This window comes from Galleria mellonella, unplaced genomic scaffold, assembly GCF_026898425.1.
Source record: "Galleria mellonella isolate WM207_F2 unplaced genomic scaffold, CSIRO_AGI_GalMel_v1 utg83, whole genome shotgun sequence".
NCBI classification, from domain to species: domain Eukaryota; kingdom Metazoa; phylum Arthropoda; class Insecta; order Lepidoptera; family Pyralidae; genus Galleria; species Galleria mellonella.
In genome coordinates, this window is record NW_026442162.1 from 465033 (window position 1) to 484381 (window position 19349).

The 19349-nt window shown below is 30.8% G+C and overlaps 2 protein-coding genes across 7 annotated transcripts in view; one reads left to right on the forward strand and one right to left on the reverse strand.

The window, feature by feature from the left end:
- Window positions 1–13670, reverse strand: part of LOC113516739 (protein ultraspiracle homolog) — a 58459-nt gene extending 44789 nt beyond the window's left edge. Inside the window, exons 1-2 of one of the 6 annotated variants that reach the window (XM_052901859.1) lie at window positions 13560–13652; window positions 13360–13450 (exon numbers count right to left, since the gene is read on the reverse strand). In XM_052901859.1, coding sequence (XP_052757819.1) covers window positions 13360–13381 — 22 coding nt within the window. In that variant the 5' untranslated portion in view covers window positions 13382–13450; window positions 13560–13652. Of the gene's footprint in view, window positions 1–6560; window positions 6776–13359 lie in introns of those variants that run through there. The other 5 variants (XM_026901205.3, XM_026901202.3, XM_026901200.3 and 2 more) reach the window with 5 other exon arrangements.
- A 1741-nt stretch (window positions 13671–15411) lies between these two features.
- On the forward strand, window positions 15412–17926 carry LOC113516632 (glucose-6-phosphate 1-dehydrogenase). Its single transcript, XM_026901074.3, has one exon. It carries the CDS (start codon window positions 15601–15603, stop codon window positions 17083–17085), a length of 1485 nt encoding a protein of 494 aa, XP_026756875.1. The 5' UTR covers window positions 15412–15600; the 3' UTR covers window positions 17086–17926.
- Window positions 17927–19349: the final 1423 nt, after the last annotated feature.

Consider the following 19349-nt stretch of genomic DNA (forward strand, 5'->3'; position numbering starts at 1 on the left):
ACTTTCTATTAGGTGGTTCGCCATTCTAAATTGTATAAAAAAAAAAAAAAATTTGGATATTAAAAAATAAATAAATAAACTGCATTATTTAACGCGCATATGGATTAAAAACGTTATACAAACTGGACTAACAGAAAGATGGAGAAGAATGACAAAAACTTTGAATACATTCTATAGAGAAATAATGCAGTGTAAATTTATTAATGTAAATAAACCATATAAATAGTGATATCGTTAGGACACAGGGGAATGCAACAACGAATTGTAAAGAGAACGCAAACATTTTATCTGGCAGTTATATAATGACGAGCACAATTTGCCGGTCGGCGAAGACCTTGGCCGTGACCAAAGCAAGTAACACTTCCCGCGGCGTGACGCTGTACAGACTCGCGATTAGGGACACGCAACAACCGATTATACCTGTACTATACTACATAATGAATTTCTAATTCGTTTCACTTTATACTCATGAAGTGTAGAAAAATGAAGAAATAAAATACTTTAACAATTATGCTAAGTTCTTAAGTTTAAATTTGATATTAACTTAATTTTAGAGAAACTTGTATGGAGTGTCAAACAATCATTTTCATTAAGCAAGGATCTAAAATTAGAGCTAAGACGAGAATATTAAAGATGTTAATCTTTACCCACAAGTAATATAAAAATATTATTAATAGAAAGACGATGATGTTGACATTAAGAATGTTTCAAATTGAAGAGAGAAAGTTAATAAAAATTTTGTATGACCATTCTTATCTTATATTATTAGGAATGTTACTGTTACTTACTTATACTTTGTGGTACGCCAGTAAATATTTAAACGAATACGCAATAGTTTTATATTCTTTATAGAATTGGTATTGATTGTGCATTAAATATTGTTTGAATAATCTGTTTGCAATCAGTAGATGGATAATTTAACATAAGTTAATTTAAGATTTTAGTCCGCACAAAATCAGCTACAAACAAAATCAACATGGTACCAAACACTGTAAACCCAATATACTATAAGAAGAAAATCAGTATCGTCTACCATACTCCCAAAAAAGATAAGTTGCTTGATAAAATGCCAAGGAAACCTCAGACTTCTGTGTACTAGGTAAAAATATTTGTTAGTAATTTTTTTTTATTCAATTTTTAAGAACATTTTAGTGCTTTTGACAAAAATGTTTCCTGGTTGGTCAGAAATTAATGCATAATTTAGTTGAATGCACTCTATTTTTAGTCACAGGCACTTTTAAGTCTTTCATATCTAAGTTTATATATATATATATATATATATATATATATATATATATATATATATATATATATATATATATATATATATATATATATATATTAATATATATCTTAGGTTTAGTTTTTGTATACTAAATTTCATTTTAATCCTTTAAGCCGTTTTATATTAATTACTCGTATACCTGTGAGTACTTTGTCAATGTATTAGTGTAATTTTCTTCCGGTGTCTTGAAAAAAGAAGACTCGAAGTCTAAACAATTGTCAGAAACGACAAATTTACTATTAATTAAATTCTGGTTACCCAGCTAGGTATATATGGTAAGTTTTGTGAAAAAAATCCTAATAACAAAATCACTGCGTTTCTCGGCTGTTTTAGTTCATTGTCGTTGTTCTGGAATATGTCCTTTTGATTTCATAAGTATCGAATAATTAGTTATGTACATGCTCTATTATATAACTATCATGTAGTCTTATATACACGACAATATAAACTGCAATAAAGTACAACTAAAATGTAGCAAGTGTGCTGGACACGAATAAAAATTCGTTTATTATTTTATAGAGCTGTTATCCAAGACAATTGTATCATTGTCAAGGCCTTCTACTTTATTTAAATTCATTGCCGCCCTCACGCTAACTCACATTAGGAATACTAATGTTAAGTAGGTACTTTATTAAACATCTTCAAAAAGAAGGAGGTTTATAATTCGCATTATTTTATTTTTTATGCAATATCGTCACCAGTTCTGAATACATTTTGGTGATTCTTTTGGAATTAACAGGATTTGCTCTTGTGTTGATTTTGTCACGATTGAAATAGCTGTCTTTTTACATAATAAAATTTTAATTTGGTTTCATTAGGCACCTAAGCATTTTTTTTTAATTATGTAATTAGTATATCGCTAAGGTGTTCGTTTACTTATTTTTAAAATTATCTTGGTTAGTATTAAAAAATCAGCCTTATGTCTATAATAGTGTCGTCAATCAAGATTAGGAGGTTTACGATCTGCTATTGCGCCTATATCTGTATGGGCTTTCAAATGTCAAAATTGCTAATAGATAGGTCCAACATTCTTTTGTGTCATAAAACTTCTCTTGATAATAGTTGCTTCCGGTTTGACTATTAATAAATGTATTTATATATATATATATATATATATATATATATATATATATATATATATATATATATATATATATATATATTACCAAAAATTAGGTTTTAAAATATTAGATTCGAAAATCTTTATCCTAAGTTTTAGATTTACAATGCCTATATTTACACTGAGATACAATAAATGGTGAAAGAGACAAGTTCAGTTGTTCCTTGAAACTCAAAACGAGTTTAAACGAAAATAATGATAGCAAGTGTATATTAAAAAAAAAAAACAAATAATATTGATACGATCTTTATTACAATCGACACGAATTAGGAAACAGCTAAAATATGACGATATAACATATCGTATATGTATATAGATTATGTTTTAATGAAACATGTTATAAACATATAAAAGAAAAAGAAACGCAACGAAAAGCATGGTAAAATCTATTACTTTTTTAATTTGAAAGTTAAAATTAATAATATAATAACAGAAATCAATATTATGTCAGTAGTATGAGACTGGTACAAAATCAGTGACTAAACAGTGAGAAAACAACAACTACCATACAATATCATGTATTGACACTATATATAATGAAAACGTATTACAGTAAAACTAGAAAAAGAAAAAAGAAACATAGGGCTTGGAAAAAATATAGAACAAAGAAACAACATAAAATATAAAATAGGACATCCTGAATTGCAAAGGAAGCATATGATAGAAAAACAGTTTAGAATTACAAGTAATAATTTGAAAAATGCATAGGTATATCCGTATTTGGTTAAAATAAAATTAGCTATTAAAACCGCAGTTGGGAAAATAATGAAATTATGCTCTTCATTATTTTGTAGAAAGCCAATTTTTCTATTCAAATTCCAAGTTATTTCCACGGACATTTTGAAATCTTGGCATTTACCTATTAACATAACAGGTAATGAAACAAACGAGTAAATATTTCAAATTATTTTTGATTGTGTATATTAAAATAAATGATGCTTAAATAATATTGAATGTTTTAAAAATTATTAATTGTCAAATAGAAATATAGACCATTATACTTTAAAATTCCATGCTGTAGGAAACTGCGGGATAAATACTTAGATATTAACGAATCTAGTAATATCCATATAATGTACCTAAGCGTAATGTATAACAATTTATCAAAACACTGATATCCGCATTAAAATTTTCACCGTTTCAAATTTCGTTAAAAATTTATGATTGTATTTAAATCAGGTGGAATTTGAATTTCATCTTTCCTAAGCGAATACACGTGTACTCTTCTTGTAGAGATCCTACAAGTGTTTTTGCTTTATAAAGATTATTCATTTACATTATTATAATGAAAATGAAAAAATAGACTAGCTTCAGGAAATATTATTGTAAAACTAGTACGAAAATAGTATTAATAAAGACTTTATGGATTTGATGGCGATTTCTAATTGTGAATCAAATTTGAGTCGATATAAAGAATTAAATAGAAGTAAAATACGCACTTCTATTTAACCCTAGAAAGATACTCTACGTCCGCGAGACGTACGCAGTTGTTAAATATTGTTATTTCTTTTTATCTACAATACGCAGCGCACTGTCCGTCTCAGTCAACTCAGTCGGTTGTCGGAGCTAATGTTGGATGGTGGTTCAGCAGCGGTAAGTGATATTGGTACCTAGATACAGCTATGTCGTACGTCTACGAGACGTATAATTATCTTTTGTGTGACTTTCGCGAGATTGATATTTTTTTTTGTTTATATGTTTGAATGTATATTTTTTTATATATATATATATATATATATATATAATGAGGAGGAAATTGTGCAATTTTTGATGGGAAATGATGATGATTCTGCCCAAGAAAGTGATAGCGAAGTGGAAAATCAACTCTTCGAAGATGATGTACAAAGTGATACAGAAGACGAGTTGATCGATATAACTACAGATAACCCTTCTTTATCAATTTAATCGACGGAGTCTACTGTCAATATAATTCCTTCACTGAATCCGCATACCCCGCCTCAGCAAAACTATTGGTCCACTGTCAAAGGTAAAAGTCACGGAAGGACATTTTTTAAATGGATAATAATGGAATGGTAACCCCGCCTGCGCTAACGGTATACGCTGGCGGGGTACCAGTGAGAGATGATAAATGAGTATGAAAAAAAAGGCAGGTCAGTTAGCCCATCATGATGAATACACTTGGAATTCTGCACGATGGTTTCCAGGGGGAACCACGTGGAGGTCGATCTGCTTTGGTATATTGCCAGCTATAGGGCCTTTAGTTTCCATTACTAACAATCCCTTCCCCCCTGCGGAAGGACATTAGCAATAAATATTATTCGATCAGCTAGGGAACGCCTAATAGATAGCCAATGTCGATATTTTATAGCATGCTAAACATATCGTTTGTTAACTTATATATCATATATTGTCATAATGTACTCATCAACAATGAAAAGCCATTAAACAGGAACGACTTCATGAAGGAATTGAGCACTAAGCTAACTTCAGCTTGGATGGGAAAAGATTGGAAGTTCCGACCTTGAAAAGGTACTTACGCCACAATATTAAAGAACTGCTACTAGAAAATAGAGTGGATGATAACCCGGAAAGAGAGGAAGAGCCTGGAGCAAAAAAGAAAAGAAATTTTTTGCACTGTCCTTCCAAGATAAAAAGAATGTCCAAAATGGAATGTGTTCTTTGCCAAAAGCCTGTTTGTAGTAATCACAAAAAAGATGTGTGTTATAAATGTACTTAAATTATAAGAGATGATTGTTTCTGTTATATTAAAGACTGTTTTGCATTTATACCCTCAAAAAGTGCCATTATATTTGTAATTGAAGACTGATAACCACATAGAAACTTCCTATTAAAAAAGTTGAATTATATTTTGTGTACTTTTAAGAGAGTTTTATGTTTATTGTTTTTTCTTTTAATTAATTAATATAATAACTTAATGGATGTTTTATTACTTAGTACAATACTTAAACTAATATGTAAGACCCTATAAACAATTAATAAATGCATATATATTAAAATATTAGTTAATAACTAGGCGTACGTCTCTGAGACGTATGATTATCTTTACCGCCATACCAAATATGATTATCTTTCTAGGGTTAAAAGATTTTCGAAGCGTATATAGATATTATATATTATATATTTTAACTTTTACAAGGCTAAATCTAAATATTCCTTTAATGGTCATGTTGCAGGAGATACTCTTTTCATCTCAGTACTTACTTTTTAGCACGCTGTCGGTACAATGTTACATCATCATGACGTCAAACTATCTGAATATAAATGAGGAAAGTTCTGTCTTATATTGTAAATAAAGAAGTAAAACGAGATTATTTTGAAAATATTGAATAAATATGTAACGGCTAGAACGATCAGGGTCCTGATAAACGTATTCAAGATACCTAGAGTCAATACACTTGCAACCTTGCGGTGCTCTCTACAACTGGTGGCAGATAAAGATATAAGGGCATTAAAACATCGCTACTCTATAAGCATACGCAAGTGAAGTTCCAAGATAGATTATTCACCTACTGAACCAATAGAATTGTTTGTTGATCATTAGGTACAAACACGCAAACCGTGAATATGACGAGTGTTTTTTTTTTACTATATGTATGTATAGATCATAAACATAATTTTATTTCTATTTTCAATATGATCAAGAATAAAAATATATCTATTAATGGTTTATCCAAAGCATTAAATATCTCAATTTAATAAAAAGTATTCCAAGCGATATACGTAAAAGTTTTATTCTGATACGTCAAAGTCGTCTTACTGCATATTTGTTTTATTCAAAAGGAGATATACAAGGACACATCCATGTTAAAAGTCTGTTTATAATGTCACCTTTAAAGCACAATTTAAAAATTATAGGTAAGTATATATGGTGTTCTGAAATAGTGCGAGTTGAAAATTAACGAGACAATATTTTTGTATCAACCTTGCTATAATAACAATATTTATCGAAACCAATTTTTATTAACTTTTGTTTAGATGAGAATATTATCAATGAGATCATTGTATAAGTACATGATTATAGCAACTGTACGTGTAAGAAACAATTGTTGAATTGCAGTCTTGAAAATTATTCGCGGAGAGAAATAAAATATTGTGCAACATGCAAAACTTCATTTTTAAAGTTGACAGAAATGTCATGACGACAATGTGCGGTAGACTGAAGGAATGCATCACAGTCGCGAGTGGCGGTGTGGCTGGGGCCTTCGTGACGTCACTCGTCAAAGGTAACTATTAAATTGCAGTTACAGTTGAAATTGTTGAAAGTCGATTGCGTATCGTGCATCGATTTTCGAAACCGTCGCGAGCGGCGCCGGTCCTGCGGCCGGTGCGGGTGGCGTCGCTGCTCTGACTGCCGCGCCCCGTCCCCGCTCGTGCCCGCGCCGCCACCATTTGTTTTGCTGTATTTTCGTTGTTAATCATTCTCCTTGACCTTGTGCGACGTCGAGTGGTCCACTGCACACGACTGCGCACCCCTCACCCTGCAATCCACCCGCGTTGCCTGTCGCCGCCGCATCACACGTGCTAACAATTCCAGTTCCAGTACATCAGGAATCGGAACATCCTTAAAGTGAAATCACTTAGGTAATGTTTGGCAAAACCATATAAGTTCAACTATTACAGGATTCTACTGATAGACACCTACATAAACGAAACTTTTGCAACTTTTATCCAGTTATGTACTAAATGCTCCAAATGGACCCAATTTGTTTGAATTAAATTAATACGCTGATATTTGTAGGTAAGGATAAAAGCAGTTAAGAATTCAACCTGGGTGGGTACATTACTGACAATGGGGCACTAATCCCTTCCCTGATGGTAAATCAGTTATCATTCACACCATATAATTACTCATTAGTTCTACGATCAGCCTTAAAGGAGAGTTCGATAAAGTGAGCTACTCGTAATCCTCGTTCTACACTACTCCTTTCATTTTTGTTTGGAGTAAACGTGCTAAGAGCATTTCTTCTCGTTGCTCAACAGCTATCGCGAACAATTATATATGTTGTTGTTTCGTAATCCTGGTTATGTTCTAGCACTCGGCTTATTTCTAGCTATAAGAATAAGTCTTATTCTGTAATAAGTCTTGTTTATGTATTTTATCTCCACCTTTTGACATCCCACATCAATTATATCAACTGAAATGTGTTTACTTCTTGGATCGTCTTTAGGGATTTCAACTATTAAAGTAAAGGCCATCTTGTCTTATGCCACACATCTCTATCTCTCACAGATCAATATTTGTTATTTTGATGATATTATTACTCGATTACAGAACTTAAAATGAAATGCGAATATTTTTAGACATAAATACCAACTTAAAATATACATTCGTACTTTGCCAAAAATGAGCAATAAACCTTTTTTTATGTTTTGGGATACAATATAATTTACAGTATAATTTCATATAATTTTACACCTGATCTCCTCTTTGGAATAATTGTACTAGTTTCCACATATATAGTTTATAAATAGTTATATTTGATATAAATAAATCAATATTAGTTGATTTATGCATAAGTTCCATGTAGTGTGTTTACGCAAGTTTCATAGATACTATTTAATATTTAAATGAATTTGTCTACAAAAAAATAATGAAAAAATATTAGTCTCATGATGAAATAGGAGTAAAATGTGTCACTACTCTTTTTATCATCATCATATATAGATTCTAGTCTTTATTTGGAATCACTCTTGGTAATAAAACCCAATGAGTTCTTCATAATCACTACGGTTTACGTTGTGCGCAAGATCAGATTATTCCATTTTAATTATTTATATAAGTATAATAATTATCAATATTATTACGCGATAAAACAGCCAACATGTAGAGATCTTTAAATTTTAGAAAAATATGACAATCATGCAATTTACGGTAATAAATGGCGCTGGAATTGATCATGCACGTAATTTTTGTTATGTTCGGTATGTCACATATATTCGTTAAAGTTATAAATATTATGACAACAGACTAAAAAGAGCTATAGTGTAGTTGCTTTTACAGTAGGCAGATTATGTCTTCTTAGTTTCATTATGAGTTAAAAATTTACGTGCATAAGAGGCAAACAATTGTTATATATGATTAAATTATTTTGATTTCCTTATTTCATCCACAGGATTTAGTAAGAGATCACTAGAAAAAGGATAATACATTAAGTGAAGAGAAAAAAAGCTTGAAATAAAATTTATATTAAAACGTGTGGCCGTGTATAGTAAACTGATCCCTTAAATGCTTTTAAGTAGTAACACATCTTCGGGTCCCGCTCGCATTGGAACATTTTGTACCTATAATTTGTTGATATACATTTTGTATTCACACACCGTGACCCTAAAAGTCCCTTAGGCCCTGATGTACATATCGTCAGTGCTATCCCATTTCACATATTATCACACTGCCATTTTGTCATATATGTATCTAAAATATTAATAATGTCATAACTTTTTTAGCTGTCGAAAATCCTATGCTTAATATAATAATACTCTCGAATCGCCTGCATCTAGTGATTTAGTTCACTAAGTAGAGGGATGGGGGACGTCGTATTTTTCTGTTCTCTTGTACTAGGTCGTAATACAAGACTTTTTGGTTGGAGGTTTGTCGAATTATATGACTCACCCACCCATTGCACCTTAATCCTTTTAGTGCCATTGATATTTACTCATATCTACTTAAAAATGCCAAAGAAATCTTTGTCGTGTTGATGTCATTTACCCTTGTTTCTAAAAAAACTATCTCCTCCAAAAATTATCCAATTTTAATATTTTTTTTACAGCAAGCTAAACGGCGACTGATTTTACGAGCGCTATGACGCTCGTGGCACTTTTAGTTGCAATGCGCACGAGCGTAATGGCGCTCGTGGGCACTCAAAGGGTTAAGCTTACTTAACTTTCAGGCTATACCTATAAAATCACTTTGGTTTTACTGCAAATATTCTCATTTCGGATTTTATCATGTAGCAAAACTCCGAGAGTACTTATTCGTCGAGTTATCAAAAATTAATACGGAACAAATCCACTTACATGTAAAGTTTATCAATTACAAATACAATAAAAAAAAAAAAATTAATCGTGTAAGACGAAGAAAAGCTAAAAAATACAATTAAATTATGAACCTCCGCCTTTTATTATAAAGCACTTGGCCTACAAATCTGTAGCTCATGTATACATAATTCTACACATTTTAAAATTCTAAAAATATCTCACATCGACTGAATTCCAAACATCAAAATTATTGAAATATCATTTATTTATTCCATTTATAATATTAATAGGAAACGAAAGTATATATAATTTTTTTTTGCTACCACAAGAATTTAGGTTTTGGTTTTATGCAATGGATGCAAAAAAAGTGAAATAAGTATAATGTATCTCTAAAAATACTGTTTAAGAACAAGAACTACAAATTACGTATTTTAAATATCACATAACCATTACGTATGATGATGGAGTAAGAATACAATGTGTCACCACACAGTACCATACCATGTCAACCCTTAATTGTCCACTGCTGAACATAGGCCTCCCTCTATTGGAGACTGCACCACACAGTATCTCCTTTTAATCCCCAAGATGTGTTTCAATAGTAACCCCGCCTGTACTAACCGCATACGCTGGCGAAACACTAGTGGGGGATGATTGGAGAAGGTGAAAAAGCAGATCAGTTAGTCCATCGTAACGAATTCAACAAGAATTAACCACGATGGTTTTCAGGAGGAACTACATGGAGGTCGACCTGATAGAGAGTATTACTAACAATGGACCCTTAGAGCCTACTGACTACTAAGCCTACTAACAATGAAAAAGGCGACTAGAAAAACAAAGCTCAACACAAATAAGAAGAAAAGGCTCGAAAACACTATACAAAGTTGCCTGGCCAGGGTCAAAATACTAATGCCCAGTAGTGGAATGTAAACAGTACCTAAGTAGATACCTAATAATTTATACTTATAATAAATCTGTAGAAAGGTCAATTCTGTACATGAAATATATTTCCAAAATAACTATCAGTGGGTGATTAGTGATTGATACTGATGCCAAAAATGCAATCAATAAAATTTTTGTCTGTATGTTCGTTATAGAAACAAAAACTACTCGACGGATTTTAACAAAACTTAGTACAATTATTCTTCATACTCCTGGGCAGGTTATAGTATACATTTCATCACGCTACGATCAATAGGAGCAGAACAGTGAAGGGAAATGTTAAAAATGTGCACCCGTGCGACATCGGGGCGGGCCGCTAGTTAGTACTATAATAGGTATCAAGATACATGGTGTATCTAGGTACACAACAACATTACAAGGTACTTATCGTAGAAAAAACATTTATTAACAAAAGCTTAATTATAATATGAATTCATATAAAATTATTACATTAACTTAAGTATTTATTTCAATGACTATGTGCCTATTTATAAATTAGAATAATTACGAGTAAATGTTTTTTTCTTCATCTCGTTACTACTTAACAAATCTTCATTTATACCAGTAGCGCCATCTAGGTATATATGACTGAACTGTGTAACACGACATCTCGTATGAAACGTTAGAAATAAATTGGTAGGTATTTCTTGGCTTATACTATAACGGAATTGGGTCGGTACTAAAGTAAAATAATATAAAAATATGTAAATAAACACAAAATAATAAGCTGACAAAAAATAAAAAGGCATTAGAATGTTTGTTTAGTTTCCTGGAGTATTGATGCTACAGTAAATTTAATAAACCTTATAATTTGAGATGTTTGTATGTTTGATACTCAAAACAACTGAATAGATTCGAATAAAATTGGTACATGAGTATGTAATATCCTAACTTTGTTAAATTAGGATATTGCTTATAACTAATATATTAATACTTAAGTATAATACTTTACATAATGATATAAAAAAAAACAGCTAAAAAATAATAATATTGGTCTCCCAATGTTTGCATATCAAAAAGCATCTTAGTGTTATATGTGTTATTTGTTTACACATCAGCACCTGGCAGCAATAAAAGTATTACTGTTTTACTAGACAGCGTTGCAAATTTTAAAATATGTATGATACGACAACAGAAGAACAAAATTACAATTTTGATTAAAAAATACATAATAAAATTGTAACTGCACTATATCTGTACATAAGAAATATTTAAGGAAAAATTATATGAGGGCTCTTAATAAGACCAATATATAACAAAACAAACCAAAAAAAACTGTAGTGCCATACCCTCATTGCAGTCACCAAATTAAAATATAATGTTGACTGGCCTAATGTCATTGACAATGACATTTCATTGTTTACAATTTCAATCTCTAATATCATCAATGTAGGTGGAGAAGTAAAGAACTCAATTTTTGCGAATAAAAAATAATTAAGGTTCACAATTTTTTTTTTTTGTATTATATTTTATCATGAAAATAATTGTAAGGTCAATATTTATAAAATTTCTTCCAGCTAGATAAAATTTAGATTTTTTTAGCATAGTACTTCATTTTCATAGATGAACACTCATAATAGTATAGTCATAATTCTTAAAAAGTAAATAGGTGTAAAGATATTATTGTCTACATACTTATTAAAAAATTTATATTTTAAAATAAGTATTTTATTCATTCTATTTATGTATTTATTTTATTTATTCTTTATTAACCACATCACAAAAAAATATCTATTACAAAAGTCGGACTTAATACTATATAGCATTCTCTCCCAGTCAACCCTTGGCAAAAAAAGTATATAGGTAATTATAATAACAAATGCAAATCATATCCAATAAAAATAAAAGCCAAATTACAATTATTATTTTTCTCTTGAATTTATTTAATATAAATGTGTGAATTTATATTAGTATATGAGTACACACATTCATATTAACTGCCACCATAATACTCTAAAACACCTATAAATAATATCAATAACATTAAGAGATGTTAAATCAAGCAGTAACCTGAATAGGCCGATAATCAGCCCCTTTCAGGTGACTGCTAGATATAAGCCATCCTCAATATCTTCATTACTATGAGAGACAAGGAAATATTGAATATAATAAACAATAAATTTTTTATTAATCTGATTTTTGTCATTAAATCATCCAATGAAATTTTACTTTTAAAATATATTTAATTATGCATAAAATTCTATTCATTATAACATATGACACCCTTCAATGATTAAGCAAAATTTTTATATGAAACAATCAGAAGTTAATATAATAAATTGACAAATCAGGACTGATGTTTTTTTTTTTTTTTGTAATTTTGAAATTATTGGGTATTTTTTAATAACACTGGTACTAGATGAAGGAGGCCTATACCCAATATGGAGCTAATATCCAAAAGACTACATAACTAATAAATTAACATAGATATTAAGATTTCTAGTACTAAACATAATATAATTAATACAGTTTAAAACTATTGTTGGATATGAGAATAAAGAGGATTTATTTATATTATTATTAATATTCTAATGACATTTTAAAGTAGTAATATATAATAATTAGCATTATAGTACAAGTAAATAAACAGAACCAGAAAAATAATAATCCACCTATGTCTATAAAATGTTGTGGGTAATAAAGGTGTTTAGCATATTGCATTATATTTTTCAGAGTACAATGAGTTCACAGAAATGTGACTATGAAAAAGTCATTCTAATATCAGCTTGAATCAATTGTAGCAACGATATATAATATTTTATGGGAATGGTGTTAGAAAAAAAATTACAAAAGTTAAATTACCATGTTCGATAACAACCTTAAGGCTCACTAACCGAAATTTTCAGATTATCTCAAAATAATAAAAAAAATAGAATATCTATTTACGGATAATAACTACAACACATGTCACACAGAGCAGTACCTATACATTTCAGTAATTCTAATCTAAATAAACAAATTAATTATCATGTCTCAGAGATATTCTTTCTAGTTAGTAACAATTACATGCATGCTTACTTTTTTTTTTATTTTAAGTTAGAATATATGTACTTGCCTGACTCTCTCGAGGGCTCCATCCTCTTTTGTAATTATCTTCTACAATAGGTTCACCACTTTCATAAATTACTACAGTCGCAAAGATGAACCTGTCAGTAACAAGGTCGTTGAACTAAATATACCTATACTTGAAATTATACCCGTTATAAAACATAAATCTTTGGGGGTTCTTTGAAACACATTGAATGATAAACTTACTAATTATTTTTAATAATGAAGACCTTATTCAGTAACTAATGAACACTGAATTAAAATATTTCACAATTGAGAAATTACAATTCGATACACACAAGTGACATAAAAGCAAGCGTCACGTCAATCGTCAGTATATGAAGTTTCGTTTAAAAATTAATATATGTCTTGTTCAGTTGTTGTATTTCTGAACGAAAACACGCATCTGTAAACGGCACAGCAACGTGTGTAGATTTTTTTTTTAGAAAAAATTAAATCTATGTGATAAGGTAAAAGGCGAAAATAATCGTTAACATATTAGAGTGGCCTATATATAATCTTGAAAAGAATTAAAAGAGGAATAAGAAAAGAAACGTCCATTAGATGTTTAAACAAAATAAAATCTGATTATTTTTACATATAAATTCAAGATAATATTTTGAAGTATTTTTTATTTACATAGTTTTAAAAGAATGGTTAACTTCGAGGTGGTCTTTTGTAAATCTATCTCTAAAATCCTTTGCTAAAACCAATGTTTTTATTTGATATATATGATTTATCGTAAAATACGAAAGTATTATTTTACTGACCATTGTAAATGTATTATGTTATATATTGTATTGTATTATAAATTATAAATTTATAATATTTAAAGTTAAATCTAGTAGATATTTAGTTCTTGTTGATCCTTACAATAAAGATTTCAATATGATATCTAATTGAAATTTTAATTTTAGGGATAGGATTAAAGAATGCCGTCTTATTTGAGATGCATGCTTGACTTAAAATTTTTGAAGTTTATATAAGGCGAGGAATAAAATTGAAATGAAATGAGATTTGTACATAAAAACATAACTGTAGTTTTTTAAGTTTACTAATATTAATATTATAATTTTAAAAGGGTCAAGTAGTTGTGGTTTTATAACTAGGCTCCTAAATAGGTTAATATAATATCCTGTCTTAAGAGGCCACAGACCCATCCCCTTTTAATATTATGGGGGAATTAATATTGATATAAAGTAACTACAACAAGGTTGTATACATAATTTAATCTATACTTATAATAAATCTGTAGAGAGATCAATTCTGTACATGAAATATATTTCCAAAATAACTATCAGGGTTGATTAGTGATCGATACTGATGCCAAAAATGCAATCAATAAAATTTTTGTCTGTATGTTCGTTATAGAAACAAAAACTACTCGACGGATTTTAACGAAACTTGGTACAATTATTCTTTATACTCCTGGGCAGGTTATAATATACTTTACATCACGCTACGATCAATGGGAGCAGCGCAGTAAAGGGAAATGCTGGGAAAACGGGAGAAGTTACTCCATTTTTAAGCTTCCATCGCGTGTGCAGCCTTAATGGCTACTTTTTAAAATGTAAAAATGTCGATCCTTGCGACACCGGGACGGGTCGCTAGTAGAGAAATAACACCTGAGTCCTCAGGAATGGCAACGCATTATCAACGCAAGTGGTATCGTGGGCGAAACAGTGTACTCTGTTATGTCCATGGTACTGCTCACGCCTATAGGCGACGGTTATCACTTTCCATCGGGTAGACTGTCAGCTTGTTTGCCATTCTAAGTTGTTTAAAAAAATTCCTACATTAAGCTGCATCAAACAATATTTAGCCGTTTTCTCATATGTCTTATTCAGAAGGAACATACGTACTCAGTTTTTACATCCAAAACTTGATAAACCACTAATTAATTGATGTTCTTTCATTTAATGCATTCTTGGAAATTTTAAGGTAAATTAAATTTAATAATTACTTAATCGTTTTTTTAATTACATCTGGCATCATTATCGATTAATACCTGATTGATATTCTACGATTATTACAACACTATGCTGTGGTTATAAAATACAGTTGCACTCAAAGTTTCTGTCAGTTTTAGTTGTAGCATGTGTTTACAGTTATGCGGTTCTTTCTTAAATTGCCTGTGTTTATTATTAATCAAATAAAAATTTTAATAAGTGTTCGAATATTTCTCTAAACTTAACTCGTTGTGTCACAAGACTTTTAAAGTTTTACGTTAAATTCGCAGGTTAGAAACATGGAAAACAAAACAGATTTTGAGTATCCCCATACATTTATTTTGGTGGGTGCTTCTGGTGATCTTGCTAAGAAGAAAATTTATCCTACTATATGGTATTTATATCGCGATAATCTTTTACCAGAAAAAACAAAATTTATTGGTTATGCACGCACTAATCAGAGCATGTCCGATGTTCAAGATAAGTGCAAAAAATACATGAAAGTGCGACCAGGAGAAGAAGAAAAATTTAAAAAATTTTGGGAAGCGAATGATTATTTGTCTGGCTCATATGATAAAAGAGTAAATTATGAATTTCTTAATCAAACAATTACCAAGCATGAAAAAGGAATTATTGCTAACAGAATTTTTTATTTAGCTGTACCTCCAACAGTATTTGAAGATGTTACTGTAAATATAAAAAATGCTTGTGTGTCAATCAAAGGATTTACTCGAGTTATAATAGAAAAGCCCTTTGGACGTGATGATATTAGTTCTGAAAAACTGAGTAATCATCTAGCTGGACTGTTTAAAGAAGAACAAATTTATAGAATTGATCATTATTTGGGCAAAGAAATGGTCCAAAATCTGATGACCATCAGATTTGCCAATCAGATTTTTAGTCCTTCTTGGAATAGAGAAAATATTGCTTCAGTCCAAATTTCTTTCAAAGAACCATTTGGTACAGAGGGTAGAGGAGGATACTTTGATGATTTTGGTATTATTCGAGATGTAATGCAGAACCATTTACTTCAAATATTATCACTGGTTGCTATGGAGAAGCCTGTGTCCTTGAACCCAAATGACATTCGAGATGAAAAAGTTAAAGTTCTGAGACACATAAGTCCTATAAAATTGGATGACATACTCATAGGACAATATATTGGTAACCCTAAGGGTCAAGGTGAAGAGCGACTTGGTTACCTGGATGATCCGACAGTTCCAAAAGGCTCTGTTACTCCCACATATGCATTGGCAGCTTTACATATTAACAATGCTAGATGGCAAGGAGTACCATTTATTTTACGTTGTGGCAAGGCACTAAATGAAAGAAAAGCAGAGGTAAGGATACAGTATAAAGATGTGCCAGGAGATATATTTAATGGCCATGCTAAGAGAAATGAGTTGGTTATAAGAGTTCAGCCAGGAGAAGCGCTTTATTTAAAGTTCATGTGTAAATCTCCTGGTATGAAATTTGATCTCTTGGAAACTGAATTGGATCTGACTTATAGTATGCGTTATAAGGAGGCAGATGTTCCTGATGCATACGAGAGACTGATATTGGATGTGTTTACTGGCACACAGATGCATTTTGTGCGCAATGATGAATTGAAAGAAGCTTGGCGTATTTTTACTCCTGTTTTGAAGTTGCTAGAGGAGCAGCATATCAGGCCCCTTCCATATGAGTTTGGATCAAGAGGGCCACCAGAGGCAGATACAAAGTTATCAGAATATGACTTTAAATATTCTGGTTCATACAAATGGAAGAAACCTACACTCTCTTAAGACGCATAATTTTTCTCATTGTCAATTTATTGTTGTGCTGATGAAAGTTTTTTTTAAATTTATGACATTGTATTATTCTAAGTGTAGAAGTTATATTTTAATAATGCATAATCTTCTATATATTTTTGATAAAATTTTTACAATTTATATAAGAATATGATACTTAATAACATTCCAAATTTTAATTAAGAGACCATTAATTGTGGGGTGAAAGTCTGACTATTTACATAAATTTATGTACATAATATCAGAATTATTGTATTCACAAATTACTAGTATTGCTGAACACAGTTTAAAAATTATAATCGCTGATCTACAGTAAGGTCATGTTAAGGTCAGATCAAGTCATACAAGTAGGTGTGTATCTACTTGTAACATTTGTAGGTAAATAAGTATCTGTTTTGCATATTTCAGTTCTGAATATAAATATGACAAAAAACTAAGAATAGGGTTTTTTTACAAGTGCCTTACCAGTTATCTTGTATTAAATAATATTAACAAGAGCTGTGATAATGTAATGTTGTCTATCAAGCAATATTAACCTAATAAAAAGTTTGATTTTAGATAAGTAGGTACAATTGTTCTTGTATTAGAGGTCAAACTATTTCACCTTGAAATACTCATAATCTATATTGTGATTGTAACTAGATTTCAACTAATAGACAGAGAATGTAAAGATTTAAGATTAATGAACAATTTTTTTTACAAACTGTTGTTTATATTGTTTATGTCTTTTTTATTTATTATTAAATTAAGTATTCATATTTATTATGACACAAGTATTAATAATGTTAAGACAAAGATAAGGTCTGATTTAAATAAATTTCTTTCATGTTGCTTACGTTTTTATTTTAATTTTCGAAATAGTTAAAATTGTGTAAAAATATCACTTTACAAATTAATTTACCTACTAAGTCTTTTAAATAATATTGTGAAATATTTATCTATTAAGCAGTTACTAAATTAAGTTATTAATTATATCATTGATTTTTATTAGTTGACTGTAATCAATCTGGTAATAAAGTAAAAATACAATATTAGACAATATGACACCCTCACCCCAACACCTCATAATTTTCCTCGTAAGACACAACTGAAATGTTGCATTATACTTGCCAAATAATAATATGAAAGAAGGAAAATTCAAAATCAAGCCAAATGGCTTTTATTACCAATTTGACCAAATAGTCAAGTTGGTAATAAAAGCTAATATCTGCCTGGAGGGAAAGAATTAGCAGTAACGCGAACTACCTAACCTATTGCTAGCAATATAGGGTATACTCTGTCAGGTCGACCTCCACATGGCCCCCCCATGGAAACCAGCCTGACTGGGAATTGGACCCCGGACCTCATTTACACAAAGCAACGTGCCGACCACTGCGCCATGTCGTCATTGTACTGCAAAGGAAGGTATTTTTTTTATGGATGATAATGGAACGAATGGTGATGCGGGCTCCAGTGAGGGATGACTAGAGAGACCACGTGGAGGTCTGCCTGACAGAGTATATTGCTAGCAATGGGACTAGTAGTCTGCATTACTAATAATCCCTTCCTCCCAAGGGAGTCAAGAATTAAACAATTAAATTGCATTTTAGAGACTCCACTTATTCATAATAACGTCAAACCTTCCGTAAATTCATTTTTACCTATTGAACTGTTTTATCTCTTTCTTTGGTAGCAAATTCCTAATTTGAAAGAATGTATTTTTTTTATACAATTTAGAATGGTAAACAAGCTGACGGCCCACCTGATGGAAAGTGGTAACCGTCGCCTATAGACATGAGCAGTACCATGGACATAGCAGAGTATACTGTTTCGCCCATAATATCCTCCATGCGTTGCCATTCCTGAGGACTCAGATGTTATTCCTCTGTACCCTATAAATTCACGCCATATCCCACCCTTCAAACCGAAACACAGCCATGCAAACACAACTGCTTCACGGTAGAAACACGAATGGGACAGAGGTACCCAAGCAATCGACTTTTGTACTAAGTCTCCCTCTGGTAAGTATGTATGTATGTATACTGTTATTGTGCAAATATACCAAATGTCTATTTAATTAATATGCGCATTTTTGATTTCTGACCTTGAATTCCCTAATTCCATCCCTTCAGCCGTTAACTATCCACTGCTAAACATAGGACTCCCCTATAAAGAGGGGGTTAGCCAGTAATTGCAACGATTGGCAGGCAGGTTGGCAATTGGCAACCATTATTAGGCTTTGATAATGTTCTAAGAGGGACTCTGCTGCCTATCTTTCG